The sequence below is a fragment of the Rhinopithecus roxellana genome, chromosome 5 (genome assembly GCF_007565055.1).
Source record: "Rhinopithecus roxellana isolate Shanxi Qingling chromosome 5, ASM756505v1, whole genome shotgun sequence".
In the NCBI taxonomy this organism is placed as follows: Eukaryota; Metazoa; Chordata; class Mammalia; order Primates; family Cercopithecidae; genus Rhinopithecus; species Rhinopithecus roxellana.
This window is the reverse complement of record NC_044553.1, coordinates 35,817,535-35,837,732: the sequence shown is the minus strand read 5'-3', so window position 1 is coordinate 35,837,732 and position 20,198 is coordinate 35,817,535. Positions and strand designations below refer to the sequence as shown.

Sequence of the window (20,198 nt, the reverse complement as noted above, 5' to 3'; positions counted from 1 at the left end):
TTCCTCAGGGAGACTTTCCTAACCACTGCAGACCTGTTTAGTCCTCCTGTTACACACTCCCCATAGTTCCTATGCTTTTTATAACATTCACCATCCTTGTAATTATTTGCTGTCTGTACTTCCCTTTGGAAAGTAGACTTTATAGCAATAAGGATCAAGTCCTGTTCCAGCACTTAGCACAACAGCTGCATCATAGCACAACTTGGGAAATATTGCTGACTAAGAGAAGCCACCTGTAACTACCGCCGACTGCTTATTACTAAGGCACTTATTACTCTTATTACTTATTATTAAGATATAATAATTACTTGAAGGCCGGAAAGGGTTTTAAGAATTTGAGATTAAAAATTTAACAACTGCAATTCCTTTTGTGATTACTTAGCTCTTCAGTAGAGGCCAGGAGAGTAAATCAGTTATTTGTCCTACTGTAGATATATCTACAACATAGATATGTTAAAATATGATGAAAACCAAGACAATTTGTTTTACATAATACAGCAACAAGGGCAGTTGGATATGATTATTATTTATAAATAATATTTAGCACCATACTTTTCTACACAGTGCTTTTTGAAGCTGATATCTTTTAAAACTCATAGACTTGCAAATGAAAGAAAGTTGATATATCACTCAAAACAACGAGTTGATACAAAGGGTCAGGGCCAGAATTTAAGCCAATAGTTTGAAATTTTTTCTTAATATAACTTTAGTAGGTTATTATATCTTTGCTATTGAGATCTCTTCTTTGTTTCTTAAATTCCATTTTCCCACTCTCTTGGTAGTGTTTATTGAAAAATAGATGGAGTGGGAGTGAGTTGTTTAAAGCAAAAAGTTATATCCATCACCAGGGGGAATAGAGTAATTTTGTTCCTCAACTTACAGTGTGTTGAGAGGGTGGCATCATAGGAAACACAAGATGCCATGTTCACATTTATGTTGGTATTTCCAGGCCTTGTGTAGGTGTTGTGCATTTGTTGTTTTATTTCGATTATAATCTGTAAGTTAACATGTGAAGAAAGGTTCAGAAAGGTTACTTTTTCCTGGGCTTATCCACCTTGTAAACAGCAGATTTAGAATGTAAACTGATGTCTCTGACACTGAAATTCATGCGTTTTCCTTCATATCACATGGATTCTGTCAGTCTCCTCATCCCCTTTTTAAAAGTACAAAGAATTGAAAATCTTACATTATTTCTGAAAAATACACCTACTTTAGGTTAATTTTCTTTTTGTTTTATATTGAGGTGCATGTTCAATGTTCGTTTATATGAACATAAACTGTCTACCAGGATCCACAGGGAATATGGAATTAGAAAACCTAGTAGGTTTCTACAGAGCTTCAGCACAGTTGGAAAACAAAACACAGGCATCTGAAACAGTTGAAACCCAATTCCAGGACAGTGTGTAACCCAAAGCAAGAAGAAGATGGGATACAGATTTTAAGTGCTGAGAAAACAGAGCAAGGGAATGGTCTGACTAGGGTTTCTAAGGGAACAAACATTAGAGAAGAGCGACTGGAAATTACACAGTCTCCTCTATAAACCTTTGTAGTGGGAACTTAAGGGAAAAGAAGGCTAAAAAAATTTTAACTGTCTAATATACTATAAACTTTCTATTATAGAAGAGAATAATAAAGTTGTTGAAGAATTAATAGAAGAAAACAATGACATGAAGAATAAATTGGAAGAACTGCGAACGCTTTGTAAAACACCACCAAGGTATGCTTTTACTATTTTAAACTGCTATTTTAAAGAAATCTAAGTACAGGTATCTTTAAATTTTTTTAAGTATCAATTTTTTTTTGGTTATACAGCAGAAAGTATAAAAAAGAAGAAAATCCCCCAAAACTTTATTTCCTGAAGATACCCTCTAGTGACCTCTTGTTTTATATCATTTAAGCCTCTTTCTACACATACTCCACGTGCACAATGTGTTTTTAAAATTGAGACTCTAGTAAAAGGTATTTTGTAGCTTTTTATTAATATTACTAGATAAGCATTTCTCTGTGTTATTAGATATTCTTCTACATATGTTTTTCAATACCTGCATACATTTTCATGTGGATTTACCATTATTTATTGAAGCAACCATAACATTTATGTCATTTCCATTTTTCCCCTATTTTAAATAACTGTATAGTGGACATTCTTTTATGCTAGTTTTTTAGCACTTCTCAGTTAATTTTATTAGAGTATATGGATACATACATATTTTTCAAATGAAATTTTTCACTTAGCATTTCTGTTTTTGTAATCTTTGGTTTGTTTTTTAGGTCATTGTCAGCAGGGGCCATTGAAAACACTTGCCTGCCGTGCAGTCGGGGAGCCTTGGAAGAACTTCGTGGGCAGTACATTAAAGCTGTAAAAAAAATTAAACGTAAGTCCCTAAGAGATTCCCAAGATTTTAAGGATGGCTTGGGCCTTTTTTATTGTCGCTGTTAAAGTAAACTCAGAGTTTACCAGCAGTAGGACTTTTAGGGAATTTTCCAAATTACCTTTTTCTTCAATCTGAGAACAGATTATTGACACCTTTTCAAAATTATGTAGTCATTGATCATTTTGCCCAAATAATGTCTTTTGGAAGTAACATGAGAATAGTCTTATGTTTATATTGTTGATTGTCTTGTTTCTTTTTGGATACTAGTATTAAACTGAAAATTTAATAATCTTACAACTTAAGTAATTTGTAGTAAAGAAAATGTCACATGGGTTTTAAATGAGCAATTAACTATTACTTCCTACCATAAACTTTTTTTTTTTTTTTTTTTTTTTTTTTTTTTTTTTTTTTTTGGAGACAGAATCTCACTGTGTCACCCAGGCTTGAATGCACTGGTGCAATCTTGGCTCACTGCAACCTCCGCCTCCTGGGTTCAAGTGGTTCTCTGGCCTCAGCCTCCTGAGTAGCTGGGATTACAGACGTGTGTCACCACGCCCAGCTAATTTTTATATTTTTAGTAGAGACAAGGTTTCACCACATTGGCCAGGCTGGACTTGAACTCCTGACTTCAGGTGATCCACCCGCCTTGGCCTGCCAAAGTGCTGGAATTATGGGTGTGAGCCACTGCACCCGGCCTCCTACCATAAACTTTTAAGGACTTGGAAGTGGATCTAGTTAGCAATTGTTCTGTTGTTTCTGGTTATTGTTTCTCGTAGCTATAAATTTATCAAATCCTTGTCAGTACCAGGTTGTGCCAGCATATCCTGTAGAGCATTCTCCTGATGTGTGTTTTCCCTGTTTTGAATGCGTCTTGGTTTTTAATTACAAAATTGCATAGAATGGATATATGTCCCAAAACAATAAGTAGTGTTTATATAGGAAAAATGTATATTAGCCTCTAAAATTACATTTCTTTTTAACAAAAAGAGCAGGAAAAGTCTGAAGTTTCGTATATAATCGGTAGATTCAGAATCACGTGTAAATGTTCTGCAAAGCTCATTCGGTATTAATAAGGGAATTTGCTTCTCTGTTGTTACTGGTGCTAACAAAGGGCATATTGCTACAAGCAAAGCAACTTTTTGTTAATAATGTATTAATTGGGCAGTGGAATTTTAAGCATGTTTTCATCCTAACATGATAACCTGTATATTATGTTTTAGTTATTTTTTAGAAAGTTGTTTGGAGGTTTTGTGTTGACATGTACTCCATTTCATTTTCCATTTCAAATAATGAAAAATAGTCTCCCAGTTAGTATTTTTGCATAGAACCGCTAATTTTCAGATGCTTACTGACATTCAGAGGGAGATTTCTGTGTGAATTGGTATCCTTACTATAACAGAGATGGTGAAATTCTAGATGTGGGATGTAGTCTTGGATTTATTAAAAAAAAAAAAAAAAGTTAGCCTTAGCTAATAGTGAGTTAAAAAAAAAAAACAAAACTTGAAAGCTGTGGGCTATGTTTATGTGTAAATTTCAGAGGCCAACTGTAAGTCCCATCACCCTCCTTGTAGTCTCATTTTGTACATCTCTCTTATGAATTGTAATATTGTATTTAGTTAGATGCTCAAAAAGTGCTGCTGCAAGAATTTTCAATAAATAAGGGAACTTAAATTTTCAGAGCACGAGAGAAGAATGAGTCTCTCCAGCTCATATTGCCTCCTTTTCTTCTGTCTTTGTGTTTGCTTTTTCCTTTCTTTCTGCTTAATCTTTTCTCTATATTTTATATTTCTCTTTTCCTAACTGGACATAATGTACAATTGAAATGCTAAGTTTCTGTGCCTCATATTTACAGTATTTTCTTCACTAAGTGTTTTAGAATATGACAAAATTTAGCTGGGGAATATGTCATGTTTCCTTACTGCATGTAGCTGTTATCGTTCCAAAAGAACTTATAGAGTCCTTCTCATTTGAGTCTACCAAAATGATGATCTAAAATATTCCATTTTAATGACTGTGTAAAGTATAATATTTAAACTATACTTATAATCACTTCATCTACCAGAAAATTGATCTGAAGTCTGCCCCTCCTGTTTCTGAAAAAGTGCTAATAAACATACATTCTGTGGGCATTTTCTCACTGCCCTATAGGTGACATGCTTCGTTATATTCAGGAGAGTAAGGAACGAGCTGCAGAAATGGTAAAAGCAGAGGTATTGCGAGAACGTCAAGAAACCGCCCGAAAGATGCGCAAATATTATTTGATTTGCCTCCAACAGATTTTGCAGGATGATGGAAAAGAAGGGTGAGTTCAGTTTAAACAATGTGTCCTGAGATTACCAGGACAACATGTTGTAATTTTTAAAGCAGTTTCCTTAACCACTAAATGAACTATTTCTATATGATTAGCCATAGGGGTTAAGAGAGGTTTATGGCTGTGCTACCCGAAATGTTGACAGAGCCAATAGGAAAACAGAAACCATGGGGCTAAGGCAACTCATTTTTTCCTTTAAACTATATTTTTAATGTTCTGGAATTCCCCACAGGGCTGAGAAAAAGATTATGAATGCTGCTAGCAAACTTGCTACAATGGCAAAATTGCTGGAAACACCTATTTCTAGTAAGTCCGAGAGCAAAACTACACAGTCAGGTATGTCAAAGTGAGTCACCAAATGGTTTTTCTATCTCTTCTTTTTTAGCTACTTAATATTTTCAGTATGAAAAAGGCAGGGAAGGTAAGGAGTGAGAGTTTATTTATGAAGTTGTGTATGTTTTAGTTAAACTGGAAGTTTACACAGAAAGAGTGCACAGTTTCCGATTCAAGTAGGCAAACTGAGCAGGCCCATCAGCTTTCTATTGCTGCTTCCATCCCTCAAAATGATAGAAGAGAGTTTCAACAGCAAATAAAGAATGAGAAAAATAAGAAATTATAAGTAGATTTTTAAAAGTTGCAATGGGCCAGTCATGATGGCTCATACCTGTAATCGCAGCACTTTGGGAGGCTGAGGTGGGAGGATCCCTTGATCCCAGGAATTTGAGGTTGCAGTGAGCTATGATTGTGCCACTGTACTCCAGCCTGGGTGACAGAGTGAGGCCGTTTAAAAAAAAAAAAAAAAAAAAACCTTGTAGTGGATAGACCAGAAGCTAAAGAAATCCCTGAGAGAAAGAAGACAGTATAGAATGGAAGATGGAAACCTCAGTTCAAAACCACCAGGAGATGACAACTGCAAGTATGAGCAATATCAAAACTGTTCCACATATGAGGGTGATATGTTCCAGGAGAAATAGAGGGCCTAGGGGATATGAATGGGGTAATTAGTTGGTGTTCTAAACCAACAGCAACCAGGTAGGGTTAATCCTCTCTTTATTTCTTCTTCTCCCCTCCCTTCCCCAACCTCAATATTGAGCTGGGCAACAACAACAGGAACAAAGAATCTGGGAGCAGGGCAGTGCTCCAGGTGGCTAGCCATATCAAGCCGGAAATGGGAGCCCACGTGCCTTGGGAGGCTGAGATGGGAGGATCACTTGAGCCTGGGAGATCAAGGCTGCAGTGAGCTGTGATTGCACCACTGCACTCCAGCCTGGGAAACAGAGCAGACCCTGTCTTAAAAAAAAAAAAAAAAAAAGTCAGAGTAACCAACAAAGACATAGAACATATAACTTTAAAACTGGTAAAGGAAAAACTTGGAAAAAACCATTTTCAATCTAACAAAATCAGGAAAGAGGAAAAAACCTAGAAAGCATGAGTAAGTAGGACATAATAGTAGTTTGAAACATCAACAATCACACTAAATATAAATAGGTTAAACTCAGTTATTAAAAGACCACAACTTTCAAATAGGGTTTTTAAAAATACAGAAATCTGCTATTTTTACAAGAAGAACATCTAAAATTAAAAATCAGGGGATGGAGAATGATATACCAAGCAAATGCAGTGTTGATATTAGATAAATTATAGAGGCAAATGAAAGATTAGATAAATTAGAGTTAGCATTAAAAGGGACAAAGGTGATAGTTCATAGTGATAATGGAATAGTCTCCCAAGAAACTATAATTTTTTTCTTTCTGTAGATAACACAGCTTTATATAAAGCAAGAGCTGATAGAAATACATGAAAAAAACTGGTAAATTCCCAATCACACTGGGAGATTTTTTAACATATCAGTGGGGAAATGGGGTTTTTGAACCTCTGGAAAACTTGAAGCTGAGATTGTTCAGGGGTCCGTGAGTCTGATGTTGGTAAACATTTCTCATGTACAAGCCAAAGATTATTTGTATAAATTTTGGAATGGTGATGTGAACCCTAGGTATGAAAAGGCAGTAGCATATAACAAGAAAATAATTTTCTAGATCTGGGGCAGCAGTGTGGACATAATACCCCCAGTAGAGAAGCAAATCCTTTTCATGGACTCTAGGGACCAGGGCTTGCTACTCTGAGATACAATGCCTCTAATTTCATGCTATGTGGCTGCTTGGTCTTTGATCAGATTTAGTGTCTTAGGTAATTAAATCAGAAAGTCTATTTAGCTATTCTAGAAGTGTATGTGTAGGTATTGGGTGGGTGGGGTTCTTTGAGCAAACTTGTCAGAAACTCCATTCTTGATATCAGAATCAGGGCAGGATTGAAAACATTGTGGCTAGATCTTGAAATGCTATAGCATCTATTGCAGAAAATGATAGGTCAGGGGGATAGCAATAATAATAATATGTCAGATTTTAGTAACAAAATTACCAAGCTTTATCTAGTGGATATATGTAAAAGAATATTTTCTCATGTCCAGCATTGATGTATTTTCTTTAAGAATGATTACAGATTATAAGCATTCTTTGGGAATACAATATAAAAACATACATTTTTTTCTTATTTTTAATTTTTTTTTTTATTTTTTGGTTCAAGGATGAATCTTCCCTTTAAATATTAATTTTCTCTTAATTTCGTGTTTCCTTGCACTGCCCCTAACTTCAGAGATGCTGATTGGAGTTGAAAAATCACAAAGAAATGATGTGAATCAGAAAATACCATGTTGTATTGAAAGCAAATCAAATAGTGTAAACACCATCACCAGAAGTGTGTGTGAACAAGCTCCCAAGAGGAGGGCAGCTTGTAACTTACAAAGACTGTTAGAGAACTCAGAGCATCGGAGCATAAAGCATGTGGGATCCAAAGAGACACATTTGGAATTCCAGTTTGGGGATGGTAGTTGCAAGCACCTACACAGTTTGCCAAGGAATGTTTCTCCTGAGTTTGTTCCTTGCGAAGGTGAAGGAGGCTTTGGTTTGCACAAGAAGAAAGACCTACTCAGTGATAATGGTTCTGAATCACTTCCACATTCAGCTGCGTACCCCTTTCTTGGAACCTTAGGAAATAAACCCTCACCTAGATGTACCCCTAGTCCTTCTGAATCAGGATGCATGCATATAACCTTTCGCAATTCTAATGAAAGACTTGGTTTAAAAGTATATAAATGCAATCCACTCATGGAAAGTGAAAATGCTGCATCCAAGAAAAGTCAAGGTTTGGATGTTCAGGAACCTCCAGTAAAAGATGGAGGGGAGCTTAGTGACTGCTTGGGCTGGCCTTCCAGCAGTGCAACCTTATCCTTTGACAGTCGTGAAGCATCATTTGTACATGGTAGGCCACAAGGAACTTTGGAAATACCAAATGAATCTGTTAATTCCAAACAGTTTTTACCATCCGGTTATCTTTCAGACACGGAGAAGAGTAATATGATTTGTCAAACAATGAAATGTCAGCATGATCAAACTCCATACCTGTCAGAAGAAACCATGTATTTGGAGCCAGGAAAGATCAGTGTGACTCGTGGACACCCATCTCATCATAAGGCTGATGGATTAAAGTCAGATTTAAAAAAACTGAGCAGTACATTACCATCTTCAGTGTGTCCGCAGCCTTCAAGAAAATTAATTGTTCCACTATCTAGCCAACAAGATAGTGGCTTTGATAGCCCATTTGTTAATCTAGACTAATTATGGTACAGTATTTAAGAAGAATCATTAATATATTAAGAAAAATGGAAGGGAAGACCTCATACGGAAAAAAGTTGTGAGCCCTGCCTCTTTTGAGATGTTTTAATAACATCTGTTATATGAGTAAAGCATTCTCCTAAAATTACTTGAGATATTTATATTGCCTTAATATTCCAAAGGCCTGATGGTGTATGTATAATCTGCTTTTGTGTGGTGCTTACTTTTGGTTGCTAAACCATCTATTTTTATACTTATAAATCGACTCACTCTGCAGTGTTAACTTATTTAAATAAACTTGCATATGGTCTATAGAATTGTTATGAATTATTTTGTAGTTCAGAATACAGAAATGTCATATTGGCATCATGTTTGAAATTCACCCAGAAAAAAACCCACAAATTTGGATTATTTGTATGTATTTGTCAGATTTGGTTTTTGAAATTAGTCATGTTTAATGAGACTATAAACTTAATCTATATAGACTTTTCCTAGAAATATCTACTCAAAATTTTGATCTTTGTTTTCAGTTAGAGAAAAGATTTTTTCCAGGGTTTACTACAAAATACGTAGCTGTGTCCTGGTTTTATTATTTAAATATTAGTCTGAATTTTTTTAGTTCTTGCATTATTTCAGATCACCTGTGACATCCAAAAACTTTGTCTCTTTTATGGCTTCACATTTGTTTTTTCATCTGAAATACGACCTTTTGAAAAATGGAGATAAGTTTTGTCATGTAGCAAAAAATGTAAAACGATTAGAGTTTTGCATTCATTTATAGTGCAGAACTGGCTAATTAATGCTGTAGGTTAAAGGTTATAATTCTAAACTGAAGAATACTTGCAGAAATGAATGACTACCTAAATATCATTGTTTTTAGGTGAATCCTTTTTCAGATCCTAGCGATGGATATGAACATTTAGTTGTATGCAAGTGCTTCCGAAAACAGTTAACTATAACTTTCTCTCACATATCCCACACCTACTATATTATGGATTGTATTTGGGGGCTAATGTAGTGTATTTTTCCACCCAGAGCATATACTCAACTTAGGTGGTAACTTAGGTGGTGATGGGGTGATGGCAAGATGCATCCTCCGCCTCCTGATAACCATCTCTAAAAGCAAGAACCTAGAAGGAAAACTTTTTGGACTTGGAAAGCTCTGTCACCTTAACTCTTGACTAGGGATAAATAAGTCTACAAAATTGGCCCTGGACTTCAGTGCTTGAATTTACATACAGCTATAGTAAGGAACAAACCATCTTGTCAAAGTCTCACTTGTATTCCTGAAGATACAGTGCCCCTTCTCCAACAGTTAGGCTGTCATCTCTCACTCTAGAAAAAAACTCTAGAGCAGCCAAGTTTATGCTCACTATGGATCTAGTTGGTGCTTGATTGTTTTAAGCCCTGGTTTTTACTAAACTTAGAATCTAGGCTCATTGCTCACCTACCTTTTCCACTTGGTTCAAAATCTATGTCAGTTATTTAAACTCTCAACATTAAGGTTGAAATTGGAAGTCCTCTTGCTTTCTTCTCCTTTTAGAGTATCCTCAATCTTTTTTGATAGTTATAATCTCAATAGGATTAAGTTACTTTATGTCATATATCCTACATCCAATTGGTTGGAGATAGGGTGTGGTATAGGGTGTATGTCATAAAGTAACCTAATTCTATTATGATAAATTGATAAATATGAAGGTATCAACTTATTAGTGTGCAAATTAAGGGACTACACAACCAAACAATGACTAGTGATGTACATTGGTTTGAAAGGTCATGGCAGAACAAAAAGGAGGCAGGAACCCTGTAGATATCATGATCACATAAATCCCACTTTGTCGTGATATTTAGTCCTTTTTTTAATGTTGCTGGATTTTTATTTTATTTTATACTATGTTAAAGATTTTCATGTGTATGATCATGAGGGATATTGACCACTTGTTTTCCCATGCTCTCTGTCTTCCTTTGGTAAAAGGGTAATACCAATCCCATAGGATTAGTTGGAAAGTGTTGCCTTGCCTCTGTTTTCTGAAAGAATTGGTGAGTATTGGTATTATTTCTTCTTTGTATATTGGATGGAGTTTACTAGGTGAAGGCATCTAGCCTGGGCTGGTGTTGGGGGTGGTACAGGAGTGTGCATTTTGAGTAATGTATTTTCTTATTATAGAGCTATTCATAATTTCCATTTTTTCTTTAGTTAGTTTTGGTAGTTTTTGGTTTTGGAGGAATTTGGCTGTTTTATCTAAATTGTCTCATTTGTTGACACACTTGGCCATAGTATTCTCATAATCCTTTAATTTCAGTAGGCTTGATAATGATGTCCCCCTTTCATTCCTGATTTTGGTATTCTGTGTCATCTCATTTTTTTCTTAGTCTATCGAAAGGTTTATCAGATTTGTTGATTTGTTTTCCCCCAAAGAACTTTTGGGTTCTTCTCTTTTCTCTTGTTTTTCTGTTTCCAATTTCATCGATTTTTCCCTCTTCCTTGTGCTTGCTTTATGTCTAGTTAACTCTTCTTTTTTTTTTTTTAATTTATTTATTTTTGAGATGGAGACTTGCTCTGTCACCAGGCTGGAGTGCAGTGGCGTGATCTTGGCTCATTGCAACCTCTGTCTCCTGGGTTCAAGCAATTCTCCTGCCTCAGCCTCTCGAGTAGCTGGGACTACAGACGTGTGCCACCATGCCCAGCTAACTTTTGTATTTTTAGTAGAGACGTGGTTTCACCATATTGGCAAGGCTCTTCTTGAACTCCTGACCTCAAGTGATCCGCCCACCTCAGCCTCTCAAAGTGCTGGGATTACAGGCGTGAGCCACCATGCCTGGCCCTTTATCTATTCTTAAAGTGAAAGTTTAGGTTATTGATATGAAACTGTTCTCTATTGGTGTAGATGTATAAAGCTTTGAATTTCTCTCAAAGCAATGTTTAAGTTGCGCCTCATATGTTTCGATATGTTGTATTGTTGTTTTCATTTAGTTCAAAATGTTTTCAAACTTCCCTTGTGATTTTTATTTTGACCCACAAATTATTTAGAAGTATGTTACTTCGTTTCTTAGAATTACAGATTTTCAAAGTTTCCTATTTATTTTTAATTTACTTGTTTTCAGAGAATATACTTTGAATGATTTCCATCCTTTTAAATTTCTTGAGACTTGTTTTATGGCCTGGCGTATGGCCTATTCTGGAATGTTTCACTTGCACCTGAAAAGAATGTATATTCTGCTCTTTTTGGATGGAGTGTTCAAATATGTCAGTTAAGTTGGTTGATAGCATTGTTCAAGTCTGTTATAGCCTTGCTGATTTTATTCCTATTTGTTCAACTGGTTATTAAGAGTGATCTCTGGCTATAATTGTTAAACTGTTTTTTCTTTCAATTCTGTGAGTTCTTGCTTCATGTATTTTGAAGCTTTGTTGTTAGGTATATATACCTTTATATCTGTTATACCTTTCAGATGAATTGGCCCTTTATTATTTTAAAATATCCCTCTTTGTATCTACTGTATTTCTTGTTTTAAAGTCCGTTTTGTCTGTAATTACTACAACCACTCCAGCTCTCTTATGATTACTGTTTGCATGGTGTGTCTTTCTGTTTTTTTCCTTGTAACCCATTTGTGTCTTTTAATTTGAAGTGAGTCTCTGGAAGACAGTATATTGCTGGATATTGCTTTTTTTTTTTTTTTTTTTTTTGTCAAAGAAGCTTTGATTGGAGTTTTTAGGTGCATTAAAATTTACTATAATTTTGTTAGGTTTGCATTTTCCATTTTGCTATTTGGTTACTGTGTATCTTTTGTTATTGAATTGCTCTTTTATTGCCTTCTTCTGCATTAAACAAATATTTATGAGGGTACCATTTTAGTTTTTTAAACCTATTTTTTTAGCTGTTTTTCTAAGTGGTGTCTCTACTTATTATTATAGGTATCTTAACTTATTACGGCCTACTTCACATGAATATTGACTAACTTCTAATACAATATAGCAACTTTGCCCCAGGTTAGCTTCATTTCCTTGCCCCTCCTTTGTGCTATTATGTCTTACATATGTATATATGTGTATATATATATATTACCGTGTTATAATTATTGCTTTATACAATAAGGCAATATGTCTTCTAAAGAATTTAAGAGAAGAAGAAATGTATATTTATAGTCCTTTATATTTACCGATGTGGTAATCATTTCTTCTGCTCTTTCTTTGTTCCCATGGATTCTAGTTGCCAGGTCTGTTGTCATTTCCTTTCATCTGTAGTACTTCCTTTAGTATTCCAAGTAAGGCAAGTATTCCAGCAACAGATTCTGTCAGTCTTTGTTGATTTTGGAATATATTTCAAATTTATATTTGAAGGACAGTATGTGATATATTTAGAGTTCTTGGTTGACTTTTTTCCTCCAGCATTTTGAATATGTCATTCCCCTGCCTTATGTTACCACTATTCATGATGAAAGGACAACTGTTAATTCTGTTGTTCTTTATATATGATGAATTGTTTTTCTTATACTGTTTTTAAGATTTTCTCTTTGGCTTTCAACAGTCTGAGCATGGTGTGTCTAGGTCTGAATTTGTGTTTATCCTACTTAGAGTCTGTTGAGTTTCTAGGATTTCTAGATTTATCCTTTTAATAAAATTTAGGCAGTTTTTTGGCCAGTATTTCTTCAATTATTTTTTTCAGCCCTTGTTTCCTCTTTCTGGGGCTTTCATATATATTAATATGCTTACCATTGTGTCACAGGTCTTTGAGGCACTGTGCATTCTTCTTTAATCATTATTGTTTTTCATATTGGATAATTTTATTAATCTGTGTGCAAGTGTCCTGATCCTTCTGCCATCCCAATTCTGCTGTTTATTCTATCTAGGAATTTTCATTTCAGCTATTGAAATTTCTGACTCTAGAATTTTCATTTGGCTCTTTTTAAATGGATACATAATAGTTGTACATATTTTTGGGATACACATATTTTGATACATGCCTGCAATGTATAATGATCGACCAGGGCAACTGGGTCATCCATCACCCCAAACAGTCACCCCTTCTTTTTATCGGGAATCTGCCAATTCCTTTCCTCCAGCAATTTTGAGCTTTACAACAAATTATTGTTAACTATAGTTACCCTACTATACTAGAGTGGTTAGTTAATGGATACAAAAATATCATTATATTTGGCTTTTTTTTTTTTTTTTTTTTTTTTTTGAGACAGGATATCACTCTGTCTCCCAGGCTGGAGTGCAGTGGTGCAGTCATGGCAGCCTTGAACTCCTGGACTCAAGTGATCCTCCCCACTCAGTCTCCCAAGTAGCTAGGACTACAGGTGTATGCCACCATGCCTGACTAATTTTTTAAAAAAAATTATAGGTAAGGGATCTCACCGTGTTGCCCAGGCTGATCTTGAACTCCTGGCCTCCCAAAGTGCTGACATTACAAGCATGAGCCACCAGGCCTGGCCACGTTTGGTTCTTTAATAGTTACTTATTTTAAAATAGCTACAAAGCAGCTATTACAAATATGTTTTAAAAATTAAGGTAAAATATTAAAAAAATTAAAAACATGACTTTTTTTAACCAGAGATTCATCATTGATCATGTATTCCTTTTTTTTCTTTTATTCTAAAAAAAAAAATACATGTGCAGAACGTGCGGATTTGTTACCTAGGTATATGTATGCTATGGCGGTTTGCTGCACCTATTGACCTGTCTTCTTAAGTTCCCTCCCCTCACCCCAAACCCCCAACAGGCCCTGGTGTGTGTTATTCCCTTCTCTGTGTCCATGTGGTCTCAATGTTCAACTCCCACTTATAAGTGAGAACATACAGTGTTTGGTTTTTCTGTTCCTGTGTTAGTTTGCTGAGGATGATGGCTTCCAGCTCCATCCATGTCCCTGCAAAGGACATGATATCATTCCTTTTTATTGCTGCATAGTATTCCATGGTGTATATGTAACACATTTTCTTTAACCTGTCTATCATTGATGGGCATTTGAGTTGGCAATTAGCAAATGTCTTTGCTATTGTAAATAGTGCTGCAATAAACATATGTGTGCATGTGTCTTTATAGTAGAATGATTCATAATCCTTTGGCTATATACCTAGTAATGGGATTGCCTGGTCAGATGGTATTTCTGGTTCTGGATCCTTGAGGAATCGCCATACTGTCTTCTACAATGGTTGAACTAATTTACATTCTCACCAACAGTGGAAAAGCATTCCTATTTCTCCTCAGCCTCACCAGCAACTATTGTTTCCTGACTTTTTAATAGTCACGTGAGATGACTGGCATGAGATGGTATCTCATTGTGGTTTTGATTTGTATTTCTCTGATGATCAGTGATGTTGAGCTTTTTTTCATATGTTTGTTAGCCACATAAATGTCTCCTTTTGAGAAGTGTCTGTTTATATCCTTTGCCCACTTTTTGATGGGGTTGTTTGTTTCTTGTAAGTATGTTTACATTCCTTGTAAATCTGGATATTAGACTTTTGTCAGATGGGTAGATTGCAAAAGTTTTCTCCCATTCTGTAGGTTGCCTGTTCACTCTGATGATAGTTTCTTTTGCTGTGCAGAAGCTCTTTAGCTTAATTAGATCCCATTTGTCAATTCTGGCTTTTGTTGCAATTGCTTTTGGCATTTTTGTCATGATGTCTTTGCCCATGCCTATGTCCTAAATGGTATCTTCAAAGGTTTTTATGGTTTTGGGTTTTATATTTAAGTCCTTAATCCATCTAGAGTTAATTTTTGTATAAGGTGTAAGGAAGGGGTCCAGTTTCAGTTTTCTGCATATGGCTAGCCAGTTCTCCCAGCACCATTTACTGAATAGGAGATCCTTTCCCCATTGCTCATTTTCATCAGGAAAAACATGACTATTTTAAAATAGCAATGATAAGACAATATTCCCTGTTGAGTCATTGTCTTCATGTTTTCATCATATTTTTTTTCTTTTTCATATATTTTTCTGGTAAATATTTTTTGTCTGGTAAGAACACAAGAAGGTAAGATATACTCTTAACAAAATTGTAAGTGCACAATACAGTGTTGTTAACTATACATTCAGTGTTTTACATCAGATCTCTAGAACTTTTTCATCTTAAGTAACTAAAACGTTATACCTGTTGAACAGCAACTCCCCATTTCCCCTGACAGCCACCCTTCTACTCTGTTTCTGTGAGTTTGACTGTTTTAGAAATCTCATGTAAGTGAAATCATGCAGTATTTGTCCTTTTGTGACTTGTAGTCTTTATTCAACATCCAAGAGCATGCATAGCTTTTGTTGACAACTTCTTTCTTTGGTATAAATCGCACTGTCTGTTTCTTTACATACCCTATAAATTTGTTGAAAACTGGAAATTTTATGTAACATACTGTAGCAACTCTGGATTTGGTATTTGTTCCCCTGGGGGTTGTTATTGCTGGCGTATTATTGTTGTGTTGTTTCATTATTTGCTTAGACTTCATCTGCAAAATCCTCTGTGGTGTGTGCCTGCTGATTTCTCCAGTGTTGTTTTAATTTGCATTTCTAGTTTTTAGCTCGTCATTTTAGGGGATTTCTATGCATCTGTATTGCTTAATGATTATTCAATTATTGGTTAAAGGTTGTATTCAAAAACCTTGAGTCAGTAGGTGTTTTTCCTCTGCTGATGTGTCTGTGCATTCAATGTTCAGGCAATTTTCCAGTCTTCGTCCACTTTACTTCCCTCTGAGCGCTTCCAGGTCTTCCTGCTCATGTGCACATCCTCATTAGTTCAGGGATATGTGGTGGGCGTGGGCCTTCTTAGAGGTTTTCCCTAGATGTGCACACAGCCTCCCACTCCAGCAGAGATGTGTGGAGAGCTTATTTAGCCCCTTATTTCTAGACTTTCTTCCTGTTAATTTTAAAATTAGTCTGCCCATCTCTTGCCCCAAATGGGGCTGCAATCTCAGACTAGCAGAGCTATGCATCTTCCCTGTTTTTGTCCCTCTAACTTTGCTGTTTTTAACTAACCCTGGTACTGGGTTAGCTCCTTTCCTTCTACTCCAAATCAAGTGAGCCCACCGTAGCAGAGAAGCTGCGAATGTTCACCGTGATTCCTACGCTGTCAGCACTACCTCGCTGATCAAGCTGGGGAGGGGAATGGGAGCAGCCCCTGGTAAGAACACCTCAGAGTCTCACTGATCTTCCAAAGTTCAGCAGCTTCTTAATTTTGGTTGTTTCCCTTTGGTTGATTTTCGGAGCCCTGAAATGGTTGTTTATGTTCTTTTTCCAGTTTTGTAGTTATTTTTGGGGGGAATGGGGGGAACCTCTTCACCCCAGCATCACCTGAAATTTCCTTGTTTTTATTTATTTGTTACGTACTGGAGTAATCTCTTTTCTGTATATTTACTAATTTTTTCTTTATTTTCCCCAACTTTTTATTTCGAAAATCTTCATAATCTATAGCAAATAAACACCTATATACCCTGCATTTAGATTTACCAATTGTTTACTTTCTACATTTATTTTACATTTGTCTGTAAATATACATACATATGCATATACACAGTATGTATATGTATATAAAAACATTTTTCCTTAACCATGAAGATTATTTGCAGACACCCTGAGTATTCCTTCCTAAATACTTCAGCATACATTTTCTAAGAACAAAAACATTTTATTTCTTAAATACAATTGTCATATTTAGGACACTGAATATAGATAAATATTTATATACATATACACTTAAAAAATTTTTTGTTGTTTAGGAGATGGGATCTTGCTCTGTCACCCAGGCAAGTTGCTGAAATTATTGCCACTGAACTGAACCTTCAACTGTTGGGTTCAAATGATCATCCCCGCTCAACCTCTTGAATAGCTGGGACTGCAGGTACACACCACTGCACTTGGCCAATTTTTAAATATTTTTGTAGACACAGTGTCTCGCTATGTTGCCTGGGCTGGTCTCAAACTCCTGGGCTCAAGCAATCCTCCCACCTTAGCCTTCCAAAGTGTTGAGATTGCAGGCGTGAGCCACTGTGCCCAGCCCACATACATACATTCTATATTCACATTGCCCTAATTGTGACAATAATGTGTTACAACTTTTTTTAGATCTTTGCTGTTCACCTTCAAGCTGAGGACTTACCGCTTTTCTTCGATTATGAAAAATGCTCAGCCAATAGCTACTCATTAAACAAATATTTATGAGGTGTCAACAACTGACTGTTAATGTTCTAGGGTGATACAGTGCAGAAACTCCTGGCCACCTTTACTACTTTTGTTTTGTTTTTTTTTTTAAGTCAAGTCGCACTGTGTCACCCAGGCTAGGGTGCAGAGACACAATCTTGGCTCACTGCAACCTCCGCTTCCAGGTTCAAGTGATTCTCCTGCCTCAGCCTCCCTAGTAGCTGGGACTACAGGTGCGCACCACCACGCCCGGCTAAGTTTTGTATTTTTAGTAGAGATGGGGTTTCACCATATTGGCCAGGCTGGTCTCAAAACTCCTGACCTCAAGTGATCCACCCACCTCGGCCTCCCAAAGTGCTAGGATTACTGGAGTGAGCCACCGTGCCAGGCCTACCTTTACTACTTTTAGATACAGAACAGGTAGTACCTTACTTTTCAAGTCCTCAGGAACATTTTATGTTTTAAATGTCTTTTTTCTCTATTTTTTCCATCATTGTTATATGTTGGTAGATGTTGGGTCCTTCCAAAGTATAAACTTAGAATGCCATCAAGGACCTAAAGTCTGCTTTGCCATTAACTCTGTGACTTAGCTATTTCTGTAGCCTGTCTTGGGCCTCAGTGTTTGCTATTATTAAGGTTTAGGTATATGATTACCTAGAGATTCATGTAAACCAGATTTAAAAGTATGTGAAGGCTGGGCGCGGTGACTCACACCTGTAATCCCAGCACTTTGGGAGGCTGAGGCGGGCAAATCACCTGAGGGTCAGGAGTTCGAGACCAGCCTAGTCAACATGGTGAAACCCCGTCTCTACTAAAAATACAAAAATTAGCCAGGCGTGGTGGTGGGCGCCTATAATCCCAGCTACTCGGGAGGCTGAGGCAGGAGAATTGCTTGAACCCTGGGGGCAGAGGTTGCAGCAAACTGAGATTGTGCCATTGCACTCCAGCCTGGATGAAAAAGTGAAACTCCCTCTTAAAAAAAAAAAAAAAGTATGTGAAGAATAGTGAGATAGGTAAATTGAGGCTAGAGCATGGATGGTCTTGGATGTCAAAGCCAAAGAATTCGAAATTTGGTTCATAGAAAATGGAGAGTTGTTGAAGTTTTGGTAGCATGATTTAGAAAGATTAGTGAAGCCATATTGTAGGAGGACTTGGAGGAACAGAGGAAACAGCCAAGGAGCCAGGAGGACAATGTCCAAGGACAGTCAGGCAAGAAACAAGGCCAGAGCCAGGGCAGATGTGGTGGGAATGAAGAGGTGGCGAGGTTGAGAATATGACACTCCCATGCTTCCCAGGACCTACTGAGAAGTACTAGAAGGGATTTAGAGCCTGGGTGTCTGGGAAGATTACTGTGCTATCAGCAGTACTGGGGAATCAAGGCAGGTTGGATTGAAGGGACCATGCCCTCCCTTGAGTATTGAAGTGCTCAGTCCTTTGGTGGGCACAGTCATGAAAACAACTAATTGACAGATACTAACTTAATGGTGAGCATTGTGCCAAGCCCTTCACTAACTCCTTTAATCCTCACAACAGCTCTTTGAGTGAGGCTCTGTATAAGCACTTTATGGTTGGCTAGAATCAAGGCTTAGAGGAGAGAAGTAATTTGTTCATGGTTAACATAAGCTTGCACCAGGCAAAGCCAAAAGTTATACTCAAGTGTTTTTTTTTTTATAATAAGCTTTTCATTTGAGAATAGGTTTAGGTTTACCCAAAAGTTGCAAAGATAGTACAGAGTCTCTGTACCTTCCACCCAGATTCTTCTGTTGCTAACGCCTTACATCACTATAGTAACTTTTTCACATCTAAGGAACCAACATTACATTTAAATATATATATATATATATATTTTTTTTTTTTTTTTCTTGTGATGCTAGAGGCCATGGCTTTAATCCCTATACTGTCTTTATTTGGTTTGGCTTACAGGTGAGCCAGAATTTATTCTAAAGGGGAAAGTCCTTTTCTTTTTCCGCTCCTTCCACTTCCCCTCCATGCTTCCAAGCAGGAAAATGAGTTCAGCAGGCTCTTCCACGTGTGAAATCAGTTTAACTTGCTTTCTCAGCAGGATGTAGACAAGCAATAGATCTTACTCTTTAGCAGAGGTTTATAGAATACATTGTATGAAGATTATGCTGCAGCTAGAAATTCACCAACACAATGGGAAAGCCTGTAATATAACAGAACCATCTTTTGTAATTTTAAAATTCAACCAGTGATGGTTCATGTTAAAAAAGACATTTAGAAATTTTCTAGTAGTAAATATGCCATTTTTAAATCTTTTGATATAATTGTAACAACTTTTCCCCTTAAGGACCAGACCAGGAAATTAATTAGAAATCAAAATGGTAAGCCATCATTAAATAGAAACTTTGTATTTTCAAAAGTAAGATAAATAAATTGGCTTCTTCCACAAAGGTCAGCAATAATCTCGAAGCTTTGAGAACATCTTAAATCTTGTGCTCTTAAAAATGTTGTCTGGTGAGTAAATTAAGTAGAATCAACAAAACTTTTACAACATATTTTTGGTTTTAGTTCAGGCATAGCCCTTGTCTGAAATATTTCCTCATTTGATTTCACAATTTTATCAATCATGTTGTATATAGAATGCACTGGATGAAATTCTGCTTCTTATATTTTCCTGACCCTGTGCTCTTACACAAACTGTTTCCCTAGGAACAGTTAATAAAAATTGAAACACCCTATTTCACCCTATTCAATAAAA

General features: G+C 36.3%; 1 protein-coding gene across 1 annotated transcript in view; it reads left to right on the top strand.

The window, feature by feature from the left end:
• CEP152 (centrosomal protein 152) overlaps nucleotides 1–8,674 on the top strand; it is a 74,540-nt gene extending 65,866 nt beyond the window's left edge. Inside the window, exons 24-28 of the mRNA XM_030931683.1 lie at nucleotides 1,621–1,717; nucleotides 2,272–2,375; nucleotides 4,524–4,677; nucleotides 4,919–5,022; nucleotides 7,339–8,674. Of these exons, the coding sequence (XP_030787543.1) occupies nucleotides 1,621–1,717; nucleotides 2,272–2,375; nucleotides 4,524–4,677; nucleotides 4,919–5,022; nucleotides 7,339–8,360 (1,481 nt within the window). The 3' untranslated portion in view covers nucleotides 8,361–8,674. The remainder of the gene's footprint in view (nucleotides 1–1,620; nucleotides 1,718–2,271; nucleotides 2,376–4,523; nucleotides 4,678–4,918; nucleotides 5,023–7,338) is intronic.
• Nucleotides 8,675–20,198: the final 11,524 nt, after the last annotated feature.